General features: G+C 47.4%; 2 protein-coding genes across 2 annotated transcripts in view; both read left to right on the forward strand.

The window, feature by feature from the left end:
• Window positions 1-27076, forward strand: part of LOC115319332 (papilin) — an 87775-nt gene that overhangs the window by 13208 nt on the left and 47491 nt on the right. The window contains exons 5-13 of the mRNA XM_040504461.1: window positions 12917-13019; window positions 13605-13738; window positions 14521-14644; window positions 17130-17210; window positions 17830-18002; window positions 20897-21029; window positions 22988-23114; window positions 24388-24598; window positions 26459-26644. Coding sequence (XP_040360395.1) covers window positions 12917-13019; window positions 13605-13738; window positions 14521-14644; window positions 17130-17210; window positions 17830-18002; window positions 20897-21029; window positions 22988-23114; window positions 24388-24598; window positions 26459-26644 — 1272 coding nt within the window. The remainder of the gene's footprint in view (window positions 1-12916; window positions 13020-13604; window positions 13739-14520; window positions 14645-17129; window positions 17211-17829; window positions 18003-20896; window positions 21030-22987; window positions 23115-24387; window positions 24599-26458; window positions 26645-27076) is intronic.
• On the forward strand, window positions 9935-12556 carry LOC115319333 (probable ATP-dependent RNA helicase DDX31). The gene has a single exon (XM_029979267.3). It carries the CDS (start codon window positions 10230-10232, stop codon window positions 12246-12248), a length of 2019 nt encoding a protein of 672 aa, XP_029835127.2. The 5' UTR covers window positions 9935-10229; the 3' UTR covers window positions 12249-12556.

Here is a 27076-nt window from a genome sequence, read left to right on the forward strand (position 1 = left end):
GGGCAAGAAGAAAACAGCGGGAGCTCGACAATGCACATTGCTCAACGCGGCTGTAGCTCACCGGGCCTTCCAAGTGGATTGATAACAATCCGAGCCTTTGATTCGAGCGCCAACTTGGGCCAGCCACCCAACTGCCGCAGTGCGCATACGTCATACTGCTGCCGAGAATAGTATCCGCGTCTCGAGCATGTTGGAAGGCTTAGATCACGGAGATCAAGTTCGTCCGGTTCTTGCACAGGGGTTACGACAATGTCAAAAACGCTGAGCTCCTATTGGCTAATTAAAAAAAAAAAATAGGGGGTACGTCTACTCACTATCATTTCAGTCAAAGCCAATCGGAGCTCGGTGACTTTCTGATGTCACCGCAGCCCCTGCGCAAGCAGGGCCGACTTGCTCACCGTATTGCCAAATTACCCGAGCATCGAGAAGAACGCTGGGAACATATATGGAACACGCGATGCTCGCACTCACCTTACTTACCGCTCATTCACACTGGAAGCGGATCCACGTTCGCAAAGCGGTAGCGAACGCGGTTGTATAAAGATCCAGTGCAATTGCACGCGCACTCGATGGCATCAAGTGCACGTGCAATTGTACTGGATCTTTATACAACCGCGTTCGCAACCGCTTTGCGAACGCGGATCCGCTTCCAGTGTGAATGAGCGGTTAAAGAGTCAAGGTAAATCACAGAAATAAGACACGGATAAACGCGCACGCGAAGTCGCGTTTGTTTTGAGTTTTTGTTTTTGCACACGCCAGCACGCGCAGAGTGAAAATACACTCGAACACGCTGTATGGTGTTTGGCTAATATACCTATTAGCGGCGAGATGTTTTGGTGGCGCCCTCCTATGGTTCCCCCTTGTGACGTCATTACCTTGCGAACAACAAGTTAAATGGTGTTTGTAAATAGCATGGTGGAAGCCTGAAATCGTTGCGCTCTCAATGCAACACTGCCAACACCGTCGAAATTAAAGTTCTTTCATTCCTCTTATTTCCGTCGATGGTATACCCTTTCCGACGTCATAGTCAGCTTTTGGACCAATCGTGGAAGGCCGACCACAGCGACGCTTTCGGTCGCGCACGTCGCCAATAGACCTATTGCTAAATTACCCCAAGCAGCAGGGAGAATACAGGGATTGGTGTTCCACGTGTCACACGTACACGCCTTCCCCGTATAAAAGATTCGAAGTGAATAACTAAAATAAAGCGTTGACGAACGCGCGTGCAAGATGCAATTTATTTTAGGCATTTGCTTTTGAAAAGCTACTACTGCTGAGGCCAGGACGTGCGGCGCGTGGAGAACCAATCCCTGCATCCTACTTGATGCTTGGGTAACCCCAAGGCGCTCTAAATGAATTGCATTTGTAGAGAGTCTACTGCGACGTCATGGTATCATGTGGCGTCACGCGTGACATTATGACGGCACGATATCACGTCACGTGACCTTCATAAAAGCACTTGGTTACGTGAACTTACTTCTCGTGACTTCATGGGTCACGTCACGATATGACGTCATATGACACCATGACTTCACAGTGTCACATGACCGCGTCGTGTGATCTCATGGTTGTCGACCGTTTCGCTAATGACATCGGGTGAACACCGTCACGTCACGCTGATAGAGCTAAGAGCATATGCTAAGCATTTAATAGTACTTTATTTTATATAGGACGGACAAAGAAGCAAAAATACGGCTACCACTTCGCGCTGTGCTCACCAGGTGTGCCCTTGCTCCAGACAGCCTCTCATCTATTCATCTGACCGATACTATTTTTGTACTACTTCATTAAAGCTGCCAAAATTGCCTATGTAAAGTAAAAAAAAAATCTTGCCGTGGCATTTACAGAATGTGTAACACGAGGGAGTGGTCCCAAATTTAAATGATAAAACTGGCTTCGAAAGAAGAAAATGCGCAGCAAAAAGACAAGCGGCATAGCTAAGTCTAAAACTGAAGTAATAATAATAAGAATAAAAAAAGCCGCGTTAGGGACGCGCGTCAGCCATGATTGACAGGACCGGTGGTCCCCTGGCGGCCGTCGTCTGCAGATGGGCGTCCCGCGGGGCGTCTGCTTCCAAGCGCGTCGCGGTCTTCGGCATCGCTTCCAGCAAAAGGGAGCTCTGAATGCTTCTCACCAATTTATAACTTTTCACGAATATAACAAGAAAAACGACAAGGAGAAGTGAAAAAAAAGAAGGGGTCACGTCCCTGTGTTCAAAGGGTTTTCTCTGGCGCGGCCTTCCGCGTCCTCACTGGAGGCAGACGAGGCCGCAGAGTGTCGTCTGCTGTGCGAATGAACTCTTTCATAAACGGAGACTGCCAGCCTCCTTTTTTCGTGTCACCTCAGTAACCTCCTCCCTCTCCCCCCCCCCCCCCCCCAAAAAAAAAAAAAAAGAGAAAAAAGAAAAAGAATAAAAAAAAATTATTTTAGTATAACTTTAAGCGTTGGAGATTTAGGATAATGTCCAAGTCTGTTTTCGTCCTTATGTTAGTTTTGTACTTTCTTACTGTTACATGTGCTCCAACACGCTCGTCAAAACCTTAAAAAATAAAGGTATCTTAATGTACGTAAAAAGACGAAAGACACCGAATTTGCAGCGGAAGAGCGCGTATAGTTTTCTCCTTATAATTAAGTTAAATTAATAATTAATGACAACTAATTAGCGGAACCTTCTCAATTTAGCGAAAAATAAATCCGTTCGTAAATGAAATAACCCTCGAGCTTTTAGCCGAGGGACTTAAATGTAAACATCTTTGACACATGTCTCGTTCACCCCCCCCCCCCCCCCCCCCCCTCCCACGCAAGAAAAAAAAAATCATCCATAATGTGAGTTATTTCTAAGAACGAGGACAAGTGCATGTATACGCCTCGCAAGTGGGCTCATTTTCGTCTTTTGCGCATGAGAAAGGAAGTAGCGGTGACGTCAGAACGCCGAGCCCTGATTGGTTGATCGCGATTCCCTTTCTGAGCGCCGTCTGCTCCTTTGCAACGTCGTCTGCTCGCAACGTCGTCTGTGTCTGTCTCACCTTTCCTGCGACATTCGGAAGTGCAGGTCTTTACGAGCGAGCTCGACTTGGCCTTTCAGAGAGGGCAGACGAAATAACTTGAGCGGTACGTTGTTTTCGTCTGACAACTAGCAGGCGCGCATCAAGGAGGGACATCGAAGGACTCACTGGCGAGGTGTCCCGAGGCGACGAGGTTTGTTTGCAAACCTCGTCGCCTCGGTGGTTAGTGTCCGCAAGTTCCCTCCTAAATACTTTTTCCCTCCTTTCGTGTGCGGCGAGACCCCTCATTCTTTAACGGCGTCGGCGGGTTGGCGCAGTTAACGTCGTCTGCTTTACGTCATGTATAGTCAAATCGATGACTGCTTTTTCCTTTCTTGCGTGTCGGAGATTCACCGCTTTTTCACCGGCGAGAGTCCCCATTGCCTCGGGAAACAAGGAGATAACAAGAGGAAGACGTTGACCTCTTAATCTAAAACTGAGGTCAGCGATCAAAGTATAATACGGGAAGGGTTCACAAGGGTCACAAGGGCCTGTTCCATTCAACACACCAGCCGGTCGTGGGCAGACGGTCGCCGAGTCGCGGAGTGCCTGCTAGGCTTAACTGCCGTGCTCGCTTGGTCGCGTTCGGTGGAATCGTGGCCGTTGGAGCTTTTTCCGAGCGTTGTGGATCAAACGTTCTTGTTCGTCGTGGCCTGTTTTAAGTTACACATTTTTGAAAACCGGAGACGACGGACGAAGAAGGGGACAACACACAAAACGTCTCAAACGCAGCTACTAAATTTTATTTAAACAGTCATTTATATAGCATCTCTCCCACACGTCTTCCGGAACTGCCCACGTCACAGCAACTTTTAGCCAGGGTACATCTCGTCTTGACCCTTTTTTTTTTTTCTCTCTTTTATCACCTCACTTAGTTTGTACAAAGCATTGCAATACAAGCACCATCATCACACCCGCTAAAGTCGGACACAAGGAACCACACCTTCACACCCCAGGTAACCTAACTGGCAAAAAAAAAAAAAAAAAAAAAAAAAAAATTGATAACAACACAAAACTTTTTGGGTGGCTTCGTCTAGTCTGATAACAATTCAAATCTCCGAACTCCCTTCATTGTCGCAACCCCCGAAGGTCAGATCCAACGCACACACCTTCACACAAGCTGCAAGGCCTAACTCGCATCTCGTATCACGCACAAGCACGCCGTATTAAAACATACAAAAAAAAAAATTTACAACAGCAAAAATTTTTGGGTCGCTTCGTCTAATGCGATTGACGGCTGACTGATACAGTTTCCTACAGTCGTGATTCTAATTGTCTCTTTCAAAACTCTTTTTGCGCAATCTTTTTCTTTGCTTAAAACAACAGTAGACCCCCACACCGGCAGACAATTATTGCACTCCTGTACGTGTTTAGCAATCTCAGAGTTTGAAGACCCGACTTTAGCGGGTGTGATGATGGTGCTTGTATTGCAATGCTTTGTACAAACTAAGTGAGGTGATAAAAGAGAGAAAAAAAAAAAAAGGGTCAAGACGAGATGTACCCTGGCTAAAAGTTGCTGTGACGTGGGCAGTTCCGGAAGACGTGTGGGAGAGATGCTATATAAATGACTGTTTAAATAAAATTTAGTAGCTGCGTTTGAGACGTTTTGTGTGTTGTCCCCTTCTTCGTCCGTCGTCTCCGGTTTTCAAAAATGTGTAACATCAACCAGCTCGCCTGCCTACTTACTTTATCTTGTTTTAAGTACTTTTTATTTCTTTCTTGCTGCTTGAAGTCGGGACCCGTGAGAAGCGCACGTAGAAAAATAAACGTCCGTGGGTCGTCGTGACCGCGACGCAGTTGGTCGTGCTGATTTGATCGTAAGAAGTGCGTAAAGGGGTGTCCAAACAGGACACTACAAAACGTACGACTCCAAAAAATCGTGAAAATTGAAGCGGGCGCGTCCGCTTCAATTTTCACGATTTGTCGGAGTCGTGCGTTTTGTAGTGTCCTGTTTGGACACCCCTTAAGACAGCTTCGGAGCTGTCGTAGGATTTCGTCGTAACCTGCGCAAAACTTACGACGTTTCGTGAATACGAATTTGTTCTTAAGATTTGCCTTACGCACATTTTTGGCGTAAGGTTGTTTCGTGAATCTGGCCTCTGCACTTCCGAAAGTCGCAGGAAAGGCAAGACAGACGCAGACGACGTTGCGAGCAGACGATGTTGCAAGGGAGCAGACGACGCTCAGATAGGGGGTCGCAATCAGCCAATCAGGGCTTGGCGTTCTGACGTCACCGCTACCCCCTGCGCAAGAAGCAGACGAACTTGCCCTCCGCATTCAGGCAGTTTGTCTCATCCACAGTAACGGGGATCGTATTAAAGCCGCAGACAAACCATACAAAACATGCCTCAAACAAACTTTAGTCGTGTTCGCAGATAACTATGTCGCCATGTCTGCAGCGAACATGTGTGCACACATGGCGACATAATTATGTGCGGACACGACTAAAGCCTGTTTGAAGAATGTTTGCTTTATACTATGCGTGCTTCAAACGTACCTGCAGAGAGTTTTTGTACGACCAATGCCTGGACGCGTCTCCGACGGGTGTGTTTACCGCGTCCAAAAAAGTGGTCCCTCCATTTCTGCCTGATGACGTCATACAAGTGTCATGCTGTCGCCTGTCGCGATCCTGGCGGCGTCCCAACAGCTTGTGTGTATGTGGCAGACGCCTGTTCTGCTCCAGGTCGCTCTCCAGTTCGACAGTCCACGGAAGCTTCAGCAGCCAGAGGTTGGGACGCCATAACGACAGCGACACTCGCGTTCGTCTGCGCTACCCGCAGCTTCTCGTTTCTACGACTAACCACCAGGATCGCGACATGCAACAGCGTGACATGTCGGCTTCTGCGACGTCATTTGTTACCACCTCGGGACTCCTTTTGGTGTTTGGGCAGCATAGGACGCTGAGCACACCAGTCGAAGACGCGCATCATAATACAAGGAAAAAAGGGACCTCAGACACTGTCTGAAGGACTGTCCTTTGTACGATGCATTATCAGCGTCACCGTGGCTGAAAGAGACACAGCCATATCTTTCTGCGGTTTGAAACTCGAACCAAATTTTCAGATCGCAGTCACCCAACGCGAACCCATAACTGAAAGAGTGAGCTTTTGTGTCTTTAGAGCGGGCTATGTCCGGCTCTAAGCAACGCGAGCGAGGTGCCATAGCCTCCTGTATACGGAGAAAGCCTGGCACATCGACGACGGAGCCATAGAGCGCGCGGCCGCAGGAAAAAGGAGAGGAGGAGCGCGCCGAACGGCGACCAATATGGTAGCGCAGAGCAGAAAGGGCAGACCTAGACAGCGAGCGCTTGGGTCATGAGCGGCCGCTCCCCGAACCACGCTTGTTTTTGTGTTTTCGTCACCGTCGTTTTCGTACTCCGGGAGAAACGGGCGCGGCGATTCGAAAGGGCGCAGGGAGAAACGGGAAAGGATGGACGTTGAGTTTCTCCTCTCCGCCATAGAGACAAGAAAAGAAAAAAAAAAAAAAAAAAAGGTTGTTTCTGCGTTTGGCCGCTCGCTCTTTTGTGGCGCTAGCGGGCAAGGTTCTCTCCGCTCCCGTTTCTCAACCCCTCCTTTCCCATTTACGGCGGCCGTCTTTTCACGCGACGCGCCAGGCTTTCTCCGTATAGAGGAGGCTATGGAGGTGCGCAACAGGCTTCAGGAAGCCCGCGTGTATCTGAAGGAGACATTGTGCCGTTGCCGGAAATCGGTATTGTCGTTGTTGCTCGTAGAGTTCCGAGGAAGGCCGCAAATTGACTTGGTTCGAACTTCTCGGCAAGGCGTCGGCGTGCTCACCGACGCACAAAGCCTCAGCGCCTCGCGCCGTTTTCCTTTTTTTCTTTCTCAATCTTTATTTGGTTTTGCATGAAATGAGTAAGTCATACTGCTAATATATATATCATGCGCATACTACAGTCATACGGACACTGTCCGAGTTTCTTTCTTGTATGACATTCCTCACGCAGAAACTGTCTGCGGACATGTTGGAGAATCAGAACATGCCCGAGAGGCAGATAATTCGGTCATTATGTCCGCAGCGAGCACAATGTCTTTTACGCGTTGCATAAGCTCCAGGAGTAGATGACACCAATTCGTCTTCCAAATGTACTTTTTTTTTTTTTTTGCTTCTTTCAAGATTGGAATATTTTTTCCTCGGCTTCGTTCCGGCGAAAGCAACGAGATAACGGCGCCCTTGAATAGTTTCTACCCGTGAAGTCACGATTCTCAGCAGGATTACTAAAGACGTCATGGTGGGCGTTTGACCATTCGTGGGAGGCCGACCGCAGCGACGCTTTTCGCCGCGCACGCGGAAGGCCAGCAGAAGTTCAACGGGTTAGACACGCTTGTAACGGTAGTGTATCATTCATTGAATTGTTTACACGATCAACTTTTAGGTAATGTGGGCGCTTATCGCCTGCTCCGAAACACCACAGAGGTTTTGACATGGTTAGGGCAAAAGAAGCCACTTTCACGAAATAAGAAAGAAATCCAACATGCAAAGACCCACAAAAGCAGCGTACAAGGCGCCTAAAAGCTGCTTCACGCAGCCCCGTTTACGCCTGCTTGCGCCACAGGTCACCAGGACCTCTCTGCTTCATATTCAGATAGCCTGGCACGCGACATTCCAGACATAAATGTTGAGTGCCAGGTTGAATGAAAACGATGCTATACTTCGTTTCAGCTTAATGGGATGCTGAACCAAACATTTTATTGTCTATAAAAGGGGGCGCACTATCTTTCCATGAGTCAGCAGCCACCGGTGTGCGCGAGCACACGCAACGAAATTGACGTCATCATATCCCCCATTCAAGCTTATTGGGAAATATGATGACGTCAATTTCGTTGCGTCTGCTCGCGCACACCAGCGGCTGCTGACTCATGGAAAAATAGTGCGCCCCCTTTTATAGACAATAAAATGTTTGGTTCAGCATCTTTTTAAAGGGGAAAAAAAAAAAAAAAAAACTTAGATGGTTTTTATGCGGCCTCCAGGATCACGAATATCGAAATTATTTTTCAATTTTGTGCGTGGACGCTGCAGAAATTCATTTTTAAAGTATCGCCAAATCCCTTTCTTCTCGGCACGTGACGTTACACTTGGAGTTTTCGGAATCCCTGCTCTCGCGCATCTTCAGCGCCTGTCAAAGCTATGCACGCGCACTCTCGCTATTTTTAGAAATGTCAGAAAGAGATGGTCATGACTGGTGTCAGTGTGGGCGAATATACCTGGCGACACGCGCTTGGCGGCCCAAAGATCTTAGTGTGACGTCACGACTCGTCGGAGGTTTTTCGCGTTCTCTCGCGTTTAGTTACATCTTCGGGGGAAAACGAACGTGATATTCAGATGCACGGGATAAAAATACGCCAGAAATCACCTCTCACTGGTTTCTTTTTTTCTTTTTCTTTTTCAAGAAGTGTTTTTTCCGGTGCAGTCCGCTTACCGCGGCTATGATGGCGGATTGTTGGGTGGCCCCCTGGGCAGGCGCTCACACGTAGCAGTAAGTGGGAATGGACAGATCAGACGGGCCAGCATACCAGGACAGTCTCCTTGGCAGGTAGTCAGTGTTTATAGTTTTGAATAACACAGATGGCAGATTTTTTTTTTGTCTTAGGACAATTGTTTACATATTTAATCAATTTCGGTAACTTCTTTCACTTTCTTCTTTTTTTAAAATCTGCTTTTCACTTAGACAGCCCAATGACATGCTTGTGACCTGACATTTCGATGCGAGTTTAAAACGAAATGTGCCACCTGAAGAACGGCCTCGTCCGAATCGCCAGTTTTCGTGACTCAAACCAAGGTATACTAAAATAGAACGTACAGGCGAATAAGTGATCTGGTTGTCTACATTCTACTTTCACCCTCTGGTTTTACAAAATCCGTTATTCAGGGGCAGAAACATAAAGCGCAGTAACTAAGAATGTCGTCCATTTGTAGTTTGCAGCGCAGTTTCCTCTCCCATTAATATTATTATTAATATGATTTTTTATGAATCTTAAAGAATTCTCTTATATGTAAGAATTCCCCTAAAGGCTGAAGAAATTTCTTCTGGCTTGTAATAGGCAGAACAGTTCAAATTCATTGTCATAGAGAGAACATTCTCCACGTCGCTGAAAGGTCCCCGCTTTTCTACAAGATTCAATATGGAAACAGTGAACACTTCGAGAAGTAAAACGATGTGTGCAGCTTTCGGCGTAAAAACAGACTTGGCTAAAAACCCGCTATACCAAAAAAAAAAAAAAAAAAAATAAAAAATAAAACGTCAAAAATGCTCTATAAAAAAATGTAAAAAAGTGGAAGTTTTCCGTTTGGCTTCGATTAGAAAGACATGCTTTCTAATCGAAGGCGGTTCAGCACGCAGCGGTGGCATCAATGTGCCCGCACTGTAAATACATACACACACACACACAAAAGAAAAAAAAGAGAAAATGTCTTCACTGTTGCAATGACGACAGGCTGCAGTGGTGGGCGTGTGAAGCCCGTCGGTGTACTTTTTCTTTCACCTTCCCTGTAGTGCACGGTGGAGCTGCTATCCTTCCGAGTGAAAGAAACAATCACTGAGTCACTTTCGCAAGCGCGATCGTAGCACCTCCCCTTTTAGCCCACCAAACCAACGTTGTGCAAGCATCGTTCACGGCAGCACGCTCGTAGCTTCGGCTTTGCTCACACATAAATATATTCAACCGTATGTTACTAAACATACTGAGAACCAAATTTCGTCTTATTGTCGTAATTATGGACAAATACTTCCAGTTCGGCTGTCGAACTTGGCGCCGACAAGAGAGAGCGAGAGAAGGGGAGAGAGATAGAGAGAAAGGAGACCGGAAATAAACGTTTCCGCGCCAGGCTCCGTGCTGCGCAGGATGGTGGCGCCATCCATTGACCACCATATGAAACTCCTTCTTTGAGAGTGCACGGTGCACGTGCTAAGCCTCACTAGCCTCATCGAGACTCGATCGACTCCGGTCGCCTCGGTTACGAAGAAAACGTGCAAGCGTGCATCTGGACTGGTGTTGGCGTGATGTGGCTGAAAATGAGTTTAACCAGTGTTCTTCGTGTCCTCACAACAACCCTAGAACCAACATGAAACGTGAAGTGACCTTCCATCTGTTTTCAGTGCGCGAATTAGCCTTAATCCGGGGAGTAAAGACGTAGCGCTCTCCTCATCGGCGGATCCCGTTTGACGGCATGGAGGGCTCCGATCTCGTGCTGAACCTGGGCACCCAAGCTCCCCTCAAGAAATCTGCCGCGACCACCGCGAAAAGGACCGACCGTGATGCTGTCGTTGCTGTGTCCAAGGAACCTGGAAGCGTCAGAGCAGGTGGCGCGCAGCGTCCCTTCAAGCCTGCCAAGCGTACCCAAGGTGCCAGCTCCGGGGCCGAAGGCGGTGTCGGCGGGGAGCCTCACACCGGGGCACCGCCGAAAAAGAAGCAGCACGTCGTGACGGCCCTCTTCGACCACCGAACCGTCCTGCCGGAGGTCGATGTCAAGCCGACCGAGTCCAAAAGCGAGCCCGTGTTCTCGTCGTCGCAGTTCGCCGACTTCGACGTGCATCCGCACCTGGTGTCCTGCCTTCGGGACCGCTTCGGCATCACCACCGCCACTGAAGTCCAGAAGCTCGCCATCCCGGTGCTGCTGGACGGCCGGGACGCCCTCATCAAGTCCCACACGGGCTCTGGCAAGACGCTGGCGTACGCCGTCCCAATGCTGCATCGACTCCAGGAGATCCGACCCAAGCTGAGCAGAGCGGGAGGCATCCGCGCCGTTGTCATCGTGCCCACCAGAGAACTGGCCCTGCAGACGTACGAGTGCTTCGAGAAGCTGTCCAAGGCCTGCACGTGGATCGTCCCGGGTGTCCTCATGGGTGGCGAAAAGAAGAAGTCGGAGAAAGCTAGGATCAGGAAAGGGCTCGTCATCGTCGTGGGTACGCCAGGCAGGTTGATCGACCACCTGGAGCGCACGGAGTCGTTCTCCCTCGCCAAAGCCGACTGGCTCGTGATCGACGAGGCGGATCGCCTGCTCGAACTAGGCTTCGAAGAGTCGGTCTCGAAGATAGTGTCTCTCTGGAAGGAGCAGCACCAGGCAGATGGTACCAGCGTTCTGCTGTCTGCCACACTCAGTAAGGGAGTGGAGCGCCTGGCCGGCTTGACCCTGAACAATCCGACGACCGTGGATGTTGCCACGGAAGCGGGCGCAGGCGAGCTCGAAGAGTTTGTCCTTCCGGCTGGCTTGAGCCAGTACTACGTCCAGACGCCCGTCAAGCTTGCTCAGATGGCTCTCTGTTGTCTCCTCTTGGACGCTTGTGTGGTTACAGATGGTGGCAAGGTGATCGTGTTTCTGGCGACGCAGGATTCGGTCGACTTCCAGCAGGCACTCTTTTCATCCATTTTGGGCGTCATGCTCGAAGACACTGACAGGCGAGTAGACTTCGTCAAGCTCCACGGGGACATGACTCAGCACGATCGCGCCGAAGTCTTCCGCAAGTTTAGGGACGCCCCGGCGGGAGTTCTGTTCACGACGGATGTGGCCTCTCGTGGACTGGACGTGCCGCAGGTGGACCTGATAGTCCAGTGCTGTGTTCCGCTACGACCCGAAGACTATGTCCATCGCGCTGGGAGAACTGCCCGCATAGGTGCAAAAGGCCGCGTCGTCATCCTCCTCTTCCCATCCGAGGTAGGCTTCCTGGATGTCCTAGCCGACCGCAAGATAAAGGTAGACAAGATGGAGCTGAAGGAATTGCTCTGCAAGGTGTATGCCCTCAAGCAGCAGATCCTTGAGGCAAGGACTGATCCTGGACAGAAGCTCAAGACCATGGAAGACTTTGTGACAACTCTTCAGCTCATTTTCGAGAATGAGGTGTATGCGGAGCAAGAGCTCCTTGCAATGGCCAAGAAAGGGTTCTTGAGCCATGTTCGATCGTATGCATCTTATCCAAGGGCAATGAGGGAGGTGGTTTCTTTTAGGGCCCTCCATCTGGGACATCTTGCAAAAGCCTACTGCCTTCGAGAGACTCCGAGCACTCTGGGTGCTCAGTGGGCTTCCGAACCACCGAAAGGTGCAACTGGAGGCCATGGCCATCGGGATGCTAGGGCTAAACGGATGAAGAATCCGGGAACTCGTAGGCCGTCAATCGCCAAAGTGAAGATATCCGAGTATGACAGTGGTCTCGTGGCATCCAAGAAAAAAAAGAAATCCAAGAACAGTTGAAGTGTGTCTAAGTGACCTGGCCATTGTGTGTTGAGACTTCTTTTTAAGATGAACATTTGGTTTCGGAAAATTGTCTGATGCTTCGATTTCTTTTACATTGCTTTTCCAAAATGTAACTCGGCCATGTTGAAAAGAGATAAGTGCCAAAGTATTTTTATGAGGGTAAGAGTTTTTGTTCATGTGAAAGGAGAGGTCTCAGCAAGGTAGGCTCTTATCTGTGGCATATGTCTGCATTTCATTGTTGCCGGTGCAAAGTTATTGAGTTCAAAGGATAAAATAAATTGAGGTGGCTTTTGGAGAAAACAAAACTTGTGTGTTTGTCTGTTTTTTTTTTCTTTTTTTAAAGACATGCATGGTTGATTGATTTCCTAGAACAGATTTCACTTAATTAACTTTTTGGTTTTATTCATAGTCAAGCTTTCACATTGACCAAACTCCACAAAATTGAGTAATTGAAAATAAGCACTTGTTATTTCAGCATTTATCACATTGTCTCTCCCATTAGTAACAGCAGTATTTTCTACACTTTTTGAGGCGCTGAATGAGGACGTTTGTAAGACTAGCTCTTTGTTGCAATGCTGTGGAAGTCTTGTTTTGCCATGTATCCCATATCTGCCTCTTATTACTAACTGGCATCTCTGCTCCTTGACTTCTTTGCTTGGATTCAGGACTGCCCGGACTTCACAAAGGACTTCCGGGAAGAACAGTGCGCGCGCTTCAACAGCATTCCCTTTGAGGGGAAGTACTACAGCTGGGTGCCTTACCACAAAGGCAAGTGCAGAGGGACAGTTTCAATGCACTTGCTACATTCACAGAAGACATTAGTGGTAGTAGGAGTGCTCTGGTTTGCTACAAAGGTCTTTAACACTCGCGGCTTTCGGCAACGACGGGACCTTGGCGAAGCCGTCGCCTTTGTTGTTGGTCGACTTGGCCACGCCGGTGCCGGTTTACCGTTCAGTCGTACCAAAATGAAATGTTTGGTTGTAACCGCTTGCTCATTGTCAACACTGTGGGGATTGCTTGCACATCTTGTATCCTTCCTCGTAAAGTTGTGAATGGAAGAAAATGGAGTTTGACAGTGTGTCTACTTTGCATTCTTTTACTGTTGCGACGAGAGGAACCTTTGGGTTAGCATGATTCTTGCGCATGTTGCTGCTTGCGTACATAGCCCTGCTGTGCTGCTAACATGAAGGACAAAGCAAACTTACAACTTTTAATTCCTTTTGTTTGTGACTGTTGGCTGTACCCAGAGGTCCATCATTCTGGAAAAGCTGCGATGATTGCAGATTAGTCATGTTGCTTTGGTGTATTTGATGACGGTGGTGTGACCAATAAACTTTCACTTTGTTTCTGTAGCGGCCAACCCCTGCGAGCTAAACTGCAAGCCCAAGGGGGAACGGTTCTACTACCGGCACTCCTCGAAGACTATAGATGGCACGCGCTGCCACGACGATGGCAGCTTGGACGTCTGCGTGGATGGGCAGTGCATGGTAATCTACGGGTCTTTTTTCAAGCCTTCCACTATACTGCTTGAATTGTCTAGGACATGATACAACAAAGGGTTTAGGTAGCTCAGTTCTACAAGAACATAGTGTGGCTAGTAGGGAACAAAAGAATAAGTGCATTGTCATGTCCTCCTGCCAAACCAGAAGGAAAGCTGAAAGTGTGGTCAAGTAGCTTTCTGAAGTGCTCTCGCTGCATGAGCACTCGTGCGTCGAGGACTTTTGCAAATGGTATGCTCGACAATACTTATGGCTTCCATTCTGACGAGATGGAAAGGAGAATGGCATGCGGATGCCATACACTCGAGGCTTCTTTCGGAACAATGGAGCTTGGTGGTGACACGGTCAGTACTTTGCGAGCTTGCGTTTGTGTGAGTTGTCTAGAGATCCAAGAATGCACTGAACTTTGCTTGAAGTGGTGGCATGGGGGTGAAGAATAACAAACTGATGGAACTTGAGGCAATAGAAGGAAGAGACAAGAAGGTTCTTTGTACAAATTTGGAGGCAAAAATTAAGCCAGAATAAGCAGAAAAGTGACCTTGGTCGAGCTCAGTCTAGGTCACTGTCTCTCAATAGACCCAACAGGATCTAGCTTCGTTGCTTGAGGAAAACACTCATGCTCCCTCATACTACGCTCGTGAAAGTTTCTGCCGAAATAATTTCCATAGCGGGAATTTCGGAAATGGTGGTTTGTTGCGGCTCCAAAAAGCTGCTCAGAAGTGTTAAGAACACGTTTCCTGGGCAACTGACGTGTATTTCTCCATTGACAGCCAGTTGGGTGCGACAAGATGCTGGGCTCCAGCGCCAAAGAGGACAAGTGCCGAGTGTGCCGCGGGGACGGTTCCTTGTGTAGCACCATTGAGGGTGTCTTTGACCTCGACAATTTGGAAGTGGGTGAGTCGCGTAGCCTGTGCGAGGGGCACGGGTCAGTAATTTCTCGTTCATTCAATGAATTACATGATTGCTGCAGATTTCGGCACTTCGGTAGTTTATCTTCATGTTGCGGTTCAAGAAACTTCGTCCAAATTGCGAGCTAAAAACCTACCGTCTTTCTGAGGTTCGTCAAAATATTGGGCACTGGAGAAAATTACCCATCTGCGTTTCCTTAACTCAAACTCTTTTCGTTCTCGTTCCGCCCATTGAAAGGCGCGGCGCAAGAGCTTGAGTACGCACGTGATCTCGTCACTCTGCCATCTCCTTCCGTACAATAAAGTCTGTCTGGTATGGTCCGTGTCACCTTGGCAACAAAGCATCTTCTGTATGGAAGTACACGCGAATGCAGCGTCTGAAGCCAGCAACAGGAGATGCCATCTTTTGAATGTCGTCTGCTAAAGTGAGTGCAGCAATGCTAGCCAAAGTCGGACGCACTGTTGTGAAGGTTGACACTAAGAGCAGAAAGCAGTTGCCTGGCGAACCCTTGGCGGCTCCTATGAGGCTCGGTGCACGCTTGGGCTCGAGACTATATTAAAGTTTCCCAATCTAGGGGTAACTGTGCGCAGTGCTCTCTGCAAAGTTTCTGAAACACTCGGTTGGAAAACTCAGCCTCAAAACCCGGACCGCTCTCGTCCACCAAGACCAAATTGCAGACGATTACAGCATTACACTTTAGCAGCGAAGCAAAACATGGAAGTTGCTTTATATAGCTACTGCGGCATGGCACTGCGAGATGGTGCCACCGGCCCCTGCACGACTCGACCTGTACTGATGCATGCAGTGCATGCAGACAACCGTGCAGACGGGCAGTTTTCGTGGTGGCCACTGCGGGAGAAATGGCGGCACTGCAATGCGTCCAGTTCAGTTCTCGAGTACGGATTGGAAGCCACTTTTTCAAAACGGGCTCCTATGGCAGTTTCTCAACTGAGTTGTCCTAGTAATGTTGGCTGTCTGTTTGAAAGCCTAGCTTGGAACTCAAGCTAGCATTGCTGCATTGGAAGCAGATGGCATCTGGAATATGGCATGGCTGTGGCTGACTTCAAATGCCACGTTTGCATGCACTTCTCTTGACATTCAATGACCATAACAGACGGACTTGATAGTGCAGAAGGATGCGTGGTGTGGTGAGGTCAGATGTATAGTTGGACTCTTTCGACGTGCCTTTAAATAGATGGAACGCAAACGAAAATTTCAGAATGAGGATTTAACTTAGATGGCTGATTTTATCCAGCACCTAATATTTTGACGAGCCTTACACAAAAGCATGTTTTTGTGGCTACTTGACTACTGGTTCATTTTTCTCCTGTAACATGGGGCTAAAAGTTCACACTGCCCAGATTTCTGTCTTTCAATCACATCATCACTCAATCTAGAGGATTTCTTGTCTGTGTGTGAGTTACCACTCCTTCTCTCGCTCTGGCAAATCCTTGTGAACAAGTGTGCAGTCGGTTAATCAAGGTTAACGGGGATGTTTCTGCCCAGAGAACACTGGCGGGTCGGAGGAAAGATGAGCTGTGGGCGTGTTTGTAGGAGTTTGTAGCTTGTCCAGTGTATCTCTCTTCTTTGTCCTCATCCCAGTCGAACCGTTTTTTTCTACGAAAGTTAAGCTGTGGGTGAAAAAAATAGCTTTATTTTATTTGGCTTTTATTGATTTGATAAAATGCTTTCATTCAAGGTACATGTCACGCAGTAAGCATCTAGTCCAAAGTAATTCGTTTGGACTCTTCAGTACGAGTTGCTAAACTATTTTGCATTTAACGTGAGGAATACAGTAATGATAGCGAGGTGGCAGTGCTGTCAATGACGAGATTTTTTTAGTTATATGTTCGCATAAGTGACAAAGAATATATTTGAACGATACTGCCAAACTGTGACCTTGTCAAACAACCATCGTCAAAGTATGTTTTTAAAGAAAAGTGCAGCTACCACAAATAGGGCTGCATACATCCCTCCACGCACCTTAGAACTTTTGAAATGGATGCAAGATAAGTACAGATGGTGCAGTTAAGACACATTCAAAGTGTTTGGGATACAGTGTAATCCACTTACAACGATACCACATATAGGTAACAATGTACCACTTATAACGATCAGTTTCTAGACTAACAACGGTCATTTTCTAGTCCAGATACAATGATCAGTTTTAACGACTAAGTTTTTGGGTTTACATTATAAGTGGATTGCACTGTACTTCTAGTCCCCATTCAAAGCGTAGTTACATTGCTTGCCACGATTGTCACCCCAGGCGAACATCAGTCTACCTCCAGCTGGATTATGGAACTGGAAATGAGGCAGTCCAGCTGGATTCAGCTGGGTCCAGCTGGATCCAGCTGGAACCCAGCTTGACTGCCTCATTTCCAGCTCCATAATCCAGCTGGAAGTGGACTAATTTTCGCCTGGGACACCACTTGGAATTGCTCCCTTAGTGTACAAACTCACTTTTCAGGATACAACGACATTCTGCTGATACCAACGGGAGCCACCAACATCAGGATAGAAGAGAAACACCCCACCAACAACTACCTGGGTGAGAGAACGCGCACACATACGGACATAGTTGAGATGGGTAGTGTCGAGCAACCGCGAGGTTGTGTGAAATGGCTCTGGATCGTCCTAATGCAATAGCTTTTCTAAAGTAAATACCGTGTAGCCAATATATGGATTTACTGAAACAGTGTTCAAGTTTGCTCGTAATACAGGTACAGACATTTGAGGTACTATTATTATAAAAGTACTGATGTAGTAAAGATTTTTTTCTTCTTTTTTTAAAGGACTACAGAGAATTGTTATTGGGATAGTACCATATTTAAAAAAAAAAAAAATGAAATGTGGAATTTTGCGAAATATCGAAGCTCGCAGGTCGTTTCAGTTTTGCAAGCGAATTCCGGCCTGCCCAAAGGCTCGGTAGCAGTGACAGTGGGAATGAAATGCTTGGCTGGACTTTGAATGGGATGAGAAGCTGATGTTCATTATGGTTTGGGAAAAGCTAAAAAGAAGAAAATGTTTAGTCGTGAAAGTAGACACAATAAATAAGGTGCAAAGTTCTTTTTGTACGGGAGTTTCAACGGTGCTTTTAATCCGAAGGACGTACAATCCGACGAACCCCCGGATTCGTTGCCACGCCTCTCTTGTCTCTTTGTCCCCAGCGGTGCGTAATGTGCACGGCATCTACTACCTGAACGGCAACTGGAGGATTGAGTTCCCCCGGAGCATCCGCTTTGCGGGCACCATCTTCCATTACGAGCGCAAGACGCACGGCCTCCACGCACCCGAGAGCCTGGTGGCACTGGGACCGACCAACGAGACCATCCTCGTCGTGGTCAGTACCTCACACTCGGCGACCCCGCCCCTGGGAACCCGACGCTTTTGAAGTCGTTTCAACTTGTTTACCTGAAGCGCGATAATCGCTACGCTTTAGGTAATGAGACCGTCGTGTTTGGCGACCTATTCTGCCCATGCATCGAAAAAAGTCCCCGAGTGGCACCGGATGATGCTACAAAAGCCAGAGTGTCATGCTGTCGGATGTCGCGATCCTCGCCGTTGGTTGTCAAAGTTCCACGAGCAAGCACGAGAGAATGCGAGTGACGCCGTCGTCGAGGTGTCCCAACTACAAAGCTTCCGTGGTCTGTCGCTTTGAAGGGCAACCTGCAAGCGGCGAGGCCGGCGATGGGGTGACACTTCCACGGCGTTGTCGGGCGTGTCGGGCAGCGTACCTAAAGTCAGTGGCACCTGTTGTGAATAACTAGATTGTTGCACTAAGGCTCGGGGAATCAAAACCGATGGTGTGCCGACTGTGTTAACGACAGATGAAGGTTGGGATGTTGCCTGCACACTTGAAGCTGGAAATTGCAAAACGTAGGTTAAAAGACTGGTGGGAAGCCAAGAGAGAAGGGTGGGGTGGTGCCACCACGATCTGCATAGGCTCTTTAGGTGTATTTTTCTCACTTTTCTTTTTTGGCAGGATCTAATTTTTTTGATGCGATCGCCTGTTAGGAAGGGTTAAGCCACCACAATCCAATCCAATCTTCTTTTCTCGAGGCACAGTATGTAGTGAAGGATATTTTAAGTGGTGCAAGAAGGAAAGAGGGTTAGGAGAGGAGGACATGGCTCCCCTCCGCCAATACCTTAATTCTTAAAGTCCGCTTCCTCGGATGGCTAGGGAACTAAGGCTAGGAGCTAGGGAGCTATCAGAATAAGTTTTGTATTTCTAGCTCGCAGCAATAGACTCTCTCAACAAGAAGAGAAACATGTAGGAGGGAGAGTGTGCAGGAGAGGGGGGGGGGGAAAAGTGAGATCAAATTGGAAAGTTAGAAACTAACTGGCCTCGACAGCTGTGAAACCATTCACATTATTGGTGTTGCTGACTGCACAATGCTTCTGATTTTGATTTTCCACTTCGTAGTATGGCGGGATTAAAGGGGCACTGACACCCCAAAGGTCGTAGTCTTTTTTATTGTCTAAAAGATGCAAGTTGTAGTCATAAACACGCAAAAAAAAACCGCATCGCGAAAAAAAAATTTCCCGCGTGCGCGCGCGCCTTTTTACTTTTGGCGTTTATATTTTCCGCGCTCACCTCCTTGCTTCTTTTGATCGGTGACGTCAAAAATCAGGAAATTTAGAAGCTTTGTAGGCGACCTTTCTATAACATTTAATAACGGCAATCGTAAAACATGTTTTTTAACGCAATTGCGAACGCACTACGGCCTTTCTTTTTGAAATACTGAAAATAAGATTTCGTGTGATGTCGCTTCCTGGATTTGTATGCTCCCTCCGAAAACTTGGCGGCGCTCGAGCAGAGGATTATCGGCGAGTCGGGGACGAAACCGGTTTTTTTCCCGCGCCGGCACCCTTCTATCCCGCCTGCTCGCCTCCTCCTCGCTTTGGGCCGCGGTAGCAACGACGCTTTGCTTCACAGCGTGGAGCGGAGGTCCGAAAGAAAGTCGAGTCGCAGGAGACCGCAAAATTTGACTCACTGCACTGGCGCGGATCGCGCGGGAACTTCAAATTCGGCATTTGGAAATTGTTTTTTTAATTCAGAAATACTGAATTCCCAAGTTTCAAATTTTGAGGGTAATGTCCAGGCATCGTTTTCAATCGTTTCGAATAGTAAAATAAAATATGATTTTGATGTGTCAGTGCCCCTTTAAAGACTTTTCACACATTTGCGTCTCCTCAGGATCAAGTTCCTGTGATCTTTACAATGAGAGTTTGGGTATACACTGTTCAGTTTCTGTAAAGTGAGCGATAATGATGTTTGTTATTTGTACAAAACTTGAAAGTATAAAACAGAGAGGACAAGGACAGGAACAGGGGTGAAAGATGTCCTGTTCCTGTCCTCGTCCTCTCTGTTTTATACTTTCAAGTTTTGTACCTATTAACCAACACGCTCGTTTTCAACTGTAAGCTTGTTATTTGTGTGTTCCTTAGATGACTTGTTTTTTCTTTCATGTGGATTATAGTCTGTATTCTTGTTTTTTGCATTCAGTACGCATTTTTATCCTTATATACGTGGCTTTTATTGTTGCATTTGTGTCATGTATGTGTGCCTCAGTTCTGTAAAAGATTGTTATCCTGCTGTATTATTTTGTTAGATGGAATGCATTTTCATGTTATTTTTTTATGTGTGGACTGTAAGGGACCAGTGCCACGTCAGGCTTTTTTAGCCTTTTGCACTGGCCCTTCTTTCGGGCTCTGCCCGAAGGAAAACAAATAAAGAAAGAAAAAAAAAGAAAGAGAACACGCTGGCACCATCTGCGAGCTGACCCTGGAACTGCATTTTGCTAGGGCGATGGTTTTACAGCGTTTACACTATCAAATGTATGTCTATGAGAGATGGTCGCTTATAACACTTTTAAAAAATATTTTTTAACCAAGAAAGAAAGAATCATAGAACACATACGGAAATGTCATAAAAGAATGATACAGTTGAACCTCAATTTAACGAAACCCGATTTTACGAGTTTCCCGATTTAACGAACAAATTCGGATTCCTTGCGCAGCCTATCCCGAAGAATGTCTTTCTCGACTTTACGAAGTTCCCGATTTAACGAAATAATTAGGGGGTCCCGGTGACTTCGCTAAATCGAGGTTCAACTGTAGTACACATACGGAAATGTCATGGTTACTTAATAGATGGTACCAGTGTCGTCGTAAGAGATTTTGAGATGTTTTAAGCCCCACGAGTTGTTGCAACGGTGTCATTTTATTTTGCAGCTCTTGTATCAAGAGAAGAACCTGGGAATCACGTACGAGTACTCAGTTCCGGCCAATGCCAGCCGCCCCCACCCCGACAAGTACAACTGGAACTCTGGGGACTTTGGAGAGTGCTCACAGACCTGCGGAGGAGGTGAGCTTCTTTCTCAAGTGTCTTGCTCGAACTTAATTTTCTGGTTTTTTTAGATAAGCTGGAGCTTGTGTTTGGTTGATGAACTGCCCAGGTTAACTTTCCATCAATCCAAGACTGTATGCAGAGAGATTTTAGCTCTGCACCTTTGAACAAAGGAGAGATTTTAGCTGCACCTTTGAACCTTTGAGACTTTGTGTTTGTCCGTCCCTTTTTGTTTGAGACTTTGTGTTTGTCCGTCCCTTTTTGTTTGAGACTTTGTGTTTGTCCGTCCCTTTTTGTTTGAGACTTTGTGTTTGTCCGTCCCTTTTTGTTTGAGACTTTGTGTTTGTCCGTCCCTTTTTGTCCCAGTCTCGGGGTTTTTGTCGAAATGTTTGAACAAATTTAGCCTTTTGCACGATTTGTGTAGAAGTGCAAGATGTGACTGATAATCGAAACTGCTAGAGTTAAATCATTCTTGGCAGTGTTATGTGGTTAGTTCATACGGCGCAGCACAGTTTTGACTTAACATGATTTTATGTCATTAGGAGACTGTTTTGCACGATTGCTCGCATTTATTGCTCCTGTTCTTATATGTCAAAAGATATGCACAAACAACTTTAGCACGCTTCCTCTGTAGACCAGCCTTCCACACTCCATGTTTATTCTTTCCAAAGAACAACCTTCTGTTTCACTAGAAAAGTGTGCCAAGCCAAAGCTTCAGGCGTTCAAATGTTTTCACAAACGACACTTTCACTGTGTAAGCTCGTGTGCACTCCAAGTTTGTGCAAAGTAGAGTTGTTTAATAATGGACATGTTCTGGTACAAAAATTGGTGTTCAAGTACTTGCCAAACTTCTATATTCTTCTGCACAAGGTTGGCACAGCTAAACTTCCACACTCTAACATAGACCATGTTTTTGTTGAGGGCATTTCGGTAAAAATTGTAAGCTGTAAAAGCGAGACGCAAAAGCGTCACAACCGAGACATCAAAATATAGTGTCATTGCCACGGCAGAGCTCCCTCTCAGGTTCTGCCTCACTGCCAATGGCTGGCGTAAGCGATCACATGACCATAGCGACATCCAATGGCGTTCTTGTCGGAAGTCGCGGTACGAGTCTCTGTACATTAATAATTGCACCGAGATTTACAGACTCAAAAGTATATTCTATATATATAACGGTTTGGTAAGGTACGACCAAAATTCTGCAACAAACTCTGTTTTTTCCTTGGTGGAAACAGTCATACCTTTCATTCGTATTGCTAGCACATGTCCTTCGACACTGAGGACATTAAAGGGATACTACAACGAAATTTCGGCGCTTATTTTTTAGTCTATATGTGTTCAAAAGAGCAGTATGACATGGAACATACCAATGTCTTGTTAAAAAAGTCTCGAAAAGGAATTTTAAAACAAATTAAACGATTAGCAAAGAGCACCTGGTGGATGTCGCTAACGCCTCGCTTGTAATGCTCGTCTAGGAACCTTGACAGCTAGTGACGGAGGTTGTCTCGTCTCCGGCCACGACGAGAGAAGGGGGGAAGGAGGAACTCCCCTCTTCCCGAGAATCCCTTTTGTGTGTCGCAGAAGTCGCTATGTCCCCCTACAAGATTATAGAAGATTAACCCATCACTCAAAATTCATACAAAAGCAGCCGCTTCGGTGGCTGGAACGACTAGGCCATCCTCTCGACGTCAGCCTCGCCGTAGCTTTGCTCGTCTTGAGACGACCTACGTCACGATTGCGTTGGATGTCACGTGCTCTAAGCTGGGCCTTCTCTGAGCGCTTGCCAGAGTGGGCCGTTTATAACGAAAAATACAGCCACCAGGATCAAAATACAAATGTGCGATTGTCATTTACGGATATTGTGGACCATATTCAACCTTTTTTTGAACACGACGGGAATATTTCAAATTTCGTTGAAGTATCCCTTTAAGGGTGTGCAGAGTCAGTCAACCTGCTTGGGTTCCTCTGCCCCATAGGCGTCCAGAACCGGACGGTCTACTGCTCCAGCGCGAGCACCTTTGAGAAGGTCTCCAATGACCTGTGCAACCCCACCATCAAGCCCGAAGCCACCAGGCCCTGCAACGGGGAGCCCTGCCCCGCCACGTGAGTGTGACGCGACAAGTCTGGCCGACCGGATGCTGCGTGACGCAACTGCAAACCTTCCGAGAATTCCACGCTGCGTTGGATGTGGCAAATAAGCGTGCACCTATTGCACATTTGACTGCAAATTATAGCTTTTTTAATTAACAAACCGTATGCTGAAGGTCTCTACCATAAAGAGACCATCTTAGAAACCACTTTGTGCCCCTTTTAAAACCATGCAAGGATAGAAAGCTCACGATAGACAAGAAAATCTGACACCAATAAAAATTTGGTTAGTCAATCGAGAAATAAACTAATCGCATACAGTCCTTATTTTTATTTTTAGAGCGGAGCTGTTAAGGGTTAGGTTCCCCAGGATCGCGTCCGTGTATGTCGACACAAACCTACCTGGACAGCTACCGCCATCTATAAACGACGGCGGCAAGCACAGAACCAGTATGGTTTCCGCCGTCGCTCGTAGATGGCGGCAACCTTTCCAGCCATAATAGAAGAATGGATAGTTGGGTGCATTGGTGAGAATTCATCGTAGGAAACAGCGCGAAAAACAGACGACGACGAAGAAGAAGCACACAGTGTATCAAGTACAGCTCCGCTGGTCTTCCCACTTCACGAGAGTGGAAAGGCTGAATGTTTTTTCTTTGCACTTATCTGTCGAGAAAATGTTTGCCATTATCATGGTGCCTGAAATGTCTAAATGTCATTATCGTGGTGCCTAAAAAAAAACGGCTGTTTGTTTTATCTTTTAAGATTACTCACCCTTTTCCACCGTCGCAATCAAATTATTGTGCCCAGTTGCAAGATTTACGATATTGCCAAAAACTTGCTCAATTTATTGTAACCAGTTGCTCCACAATAATTTTTCTCCTCACAGCATCTTTCCACGCTTGCTTATTAAAGTGAAACCCATCACCCGCCACTCTTCTCTTCATTCATTCATGCCGCAAACAATATCCAAATAACCTACACAAGTAACAAAATTTCATAGACTCACGCGCAGTGATAATAACATCCAGATCTTTTCTCTCATTTAGTCACGCATATTTTACTTAGACTTATCTTATTCCTTGTTTTAGCTTGTTTTGTCAATTTTGTTTGCTGTCAAAGGTAACATTTTCGTCGTTAAATATATTTTATGTGCTCTCCCCTATGTAATACCCTCCTTCGGAGAGCCTTTAAGGGTATTTCGAATAAATAAATAAACTGATAAATGCACCCGTAAATAAAAGAAAACCTTAGAGCGTCGTGGGATGATGGCAACTTTGCCGGCTTGCAGATGGTACGTGGGCGAGTGGGAGCCGTGCCTTGGGAGCTGCGGCAACGGCACGCAGCTGCGGCTGGTGTTCTGCCAGCACCTGGTCGAGGCCGGCTCCCTGCTCGCCGACGACGCGCTCTGCCTCTCGGGCGAGGGGCCCAAGCCCAGCAGGCAGCGGGACTGCAGCGAGGACGCAGAGTGCGCTGCCTGGGAAGTCGGCGAGTGGAGCGACGTAAGTGCTCTGCAGGCACGGCGACGGAACGATCCGCGGACGCACCTCGAGCACGTGCGAAGCGCGGTTGCTTCCTGTTTCTGGCAATACGAAAGATTCACTGGGAGCGCGTGGCGGAGAAGGCGGCCGGGGGGGGGGGGGTGCTGCACTTGCTCCGTGCGTTTCCATTCTACCCCGAGGGGAGGACTCGCTCGGGGCTTGACTAAAGCGCAACACGCGCTTGTCGGTTTCGGTTTCGCGGTGGAGAGAAGTTTGTCGGCGTCGTGCCATGGCTGTGTCTTACGAACGCCGCAATTGATCTCCGAGAGAGACCGGCCTGAGCCGGGGCGATTATTCCGACTCTGTTAAGGCGCGTGATCCGTGCCATCGTCCTAACCAACGAATGCACTCTTCGGCATAATTTATCTTTCGAATATAGAACTTGGGCATAACTTTAATATTTGTTTATTTGGTAGTGTCTGTTCCGACATCTTACGCCGGAAACGACCGATGAAAAACTGATGGCTAGCTTGTTTCAACCCTTCGTGACCATATCTCTGGGCATGACGCCGATGAAGCGCTCTCTTCCATTAAACGGAAACCAAAAACTGTTAAATGTGTTGGGGCCCAGTCGAGCTGCGAGTGAGTGTCCTCTTCTCAAAGCAAAATAGAATCACCCGAAACGCGCGCAGTGCCCCCGCCCCTTATTGTCTCGGCCATGCGCCCCCAGTGGGACTTTCATATTGCACGAGACTGTACAGTCGGCACGGAATGAAACGCGAACATGGAGCACATGGTTTTCGACCCACGCTGAGTCACCTAGAGACGCAACACTGAAGGTTTGGATGCACTGAGCAAGAGTCTAACACATCGAAGGAGGAGCCATCTTCTTGCAGCTCCCATCTGGTTCAGGTGGTGCAGCATCTAGCGAAAACCATGCACCCACTGTTTGCGTTCCATTCCGTGCCGATTGTACATACGCTTCGGATGCGTCTGCAAGCAGAGTGTGTATGACCAATGGGACGGGACTTCCGTAAGAAGAAGAAACACGCCTTGGACAGTGTCTCCAGACTGTCTTTTGGACCCCGTATGAACGACGTGACTTTAGTTGGATTCTCGAAGGGATGCTGAACCTGCAAGAACACCCACGTGACGTCACGTGACTCGACGTCAGGTGTAACATGACATTACGGTGTTTCGTGACGTCGCATGACACAGTGACATCGCGTGGTTCGACATTATGATGTAATGCGACGTCACAGTGCCATATCGCGTAACACTGCCGCGAAACAACACACGTGGAAGCGAGCTTTGGGGGTACTGCCTCTCCGCAGTGTACTGGTGCTTGGTAAGAAGCACGTTCAACAAGGCTGTCTTGCCGCAATCGGCACTAAAAAATATGAATATCGCGGTTCACTTTGAAACAAATATCGCAGTTTACTTCGAAACAAATATCGCTGTTCACCTCGAAGCGAATATCGCGTAGCCTATTATTCGCAACAGCTATTAGAATATTTGTGCAACCCTAAAGCTGGGGTCACACTGCTTATACATTATACAAAAGACAGTCTGCGTACAGATTTGAATGCAAGTCACCGCAAGATCCGTGCTCCGAATGCCGCATGGCAACGAGTTCAAGGAGAAAACTTGGCACGCGGCATTTGGACCACGGATATTGTGGCGACTCGTGTTTGCAGACTGCCTTCTGTACGATGTACGAGCAGTGTGACCCCGACTTAAAAGCTGCGCTACGATTTTACCGCCAGCGCCACGTAGCGGAACTCTCAAACGAAACGGGAGTGCTGAATCTGAACTAAACTGATGGCGTCGGTAGAAGATTGTGAGCGTAAGTGGGACGAGTGCCATCCTTCGGCTTCTCAGTGCGACCGGACGTGCGGCGAAGGAACCCAAGTGCGGGACGTTCAGTGCATCCGCTCGATTGACGCCGTGGCGGCTGAAGTGCGTGGCGACTGGGGCTGCGACGAGGCGAGCAAGCCCGAGAGCAACCGCACGTGCGTCCTCAAGCCTTGCGGGGGCACCGAGTGGATGACCTCACCTTGGTCCGGAGTGAGTCGGCCCTTTTATCCCTTCTCTGTGCTAAACGCTTTGGGTAGTTTTGGGTTGTAATGTATTACAAGTAACAATTTACCGTAACTTGTGTGCTGATCACTAGACATATAAGCTTGCAGTTTTGGGTAGTAATGCATTACAAGTAATGATTTACTGTAATTTTGTGACTTTTTTGGTAACTCTCAACTGTAATGCGCTACATTTTTGAGATGTAACTGTGGTGAGGAGAAACTCTGTCAAGCTACAACAGTCTGCCTTTTTTTCTCGCTCCCCTCTCCCTGGAAAGAAACAATAAAGTTGTTAGTTGAAAGTTGAAACTTAGTCCTATTACTTTTTATGAGGTAATGACTAGAGTAACTATGTTACTTTTTACAGTTTCTTTGGCATTAGGGTATTATTGAATGAGTACAATGTAGCCATTCCTTCCAC

Source organism: Ixodes scapularis, unplaced genomic scaffold, assembly GCF_016920785.2.
Source record: "Ixodes scapularis isolate PalLabHiFi unplaced genomic scaffold, ASM1692078v2 PGA_scaffold10__122_contigs__length_95168666, whole genome shotgun sequence".
Lineage (NCBI taxonomy): Eukaryota > Metazoa > Arthropoda > Arachnida > Ixodida > Ixodidae > Ixodes > Ixodes scapularis.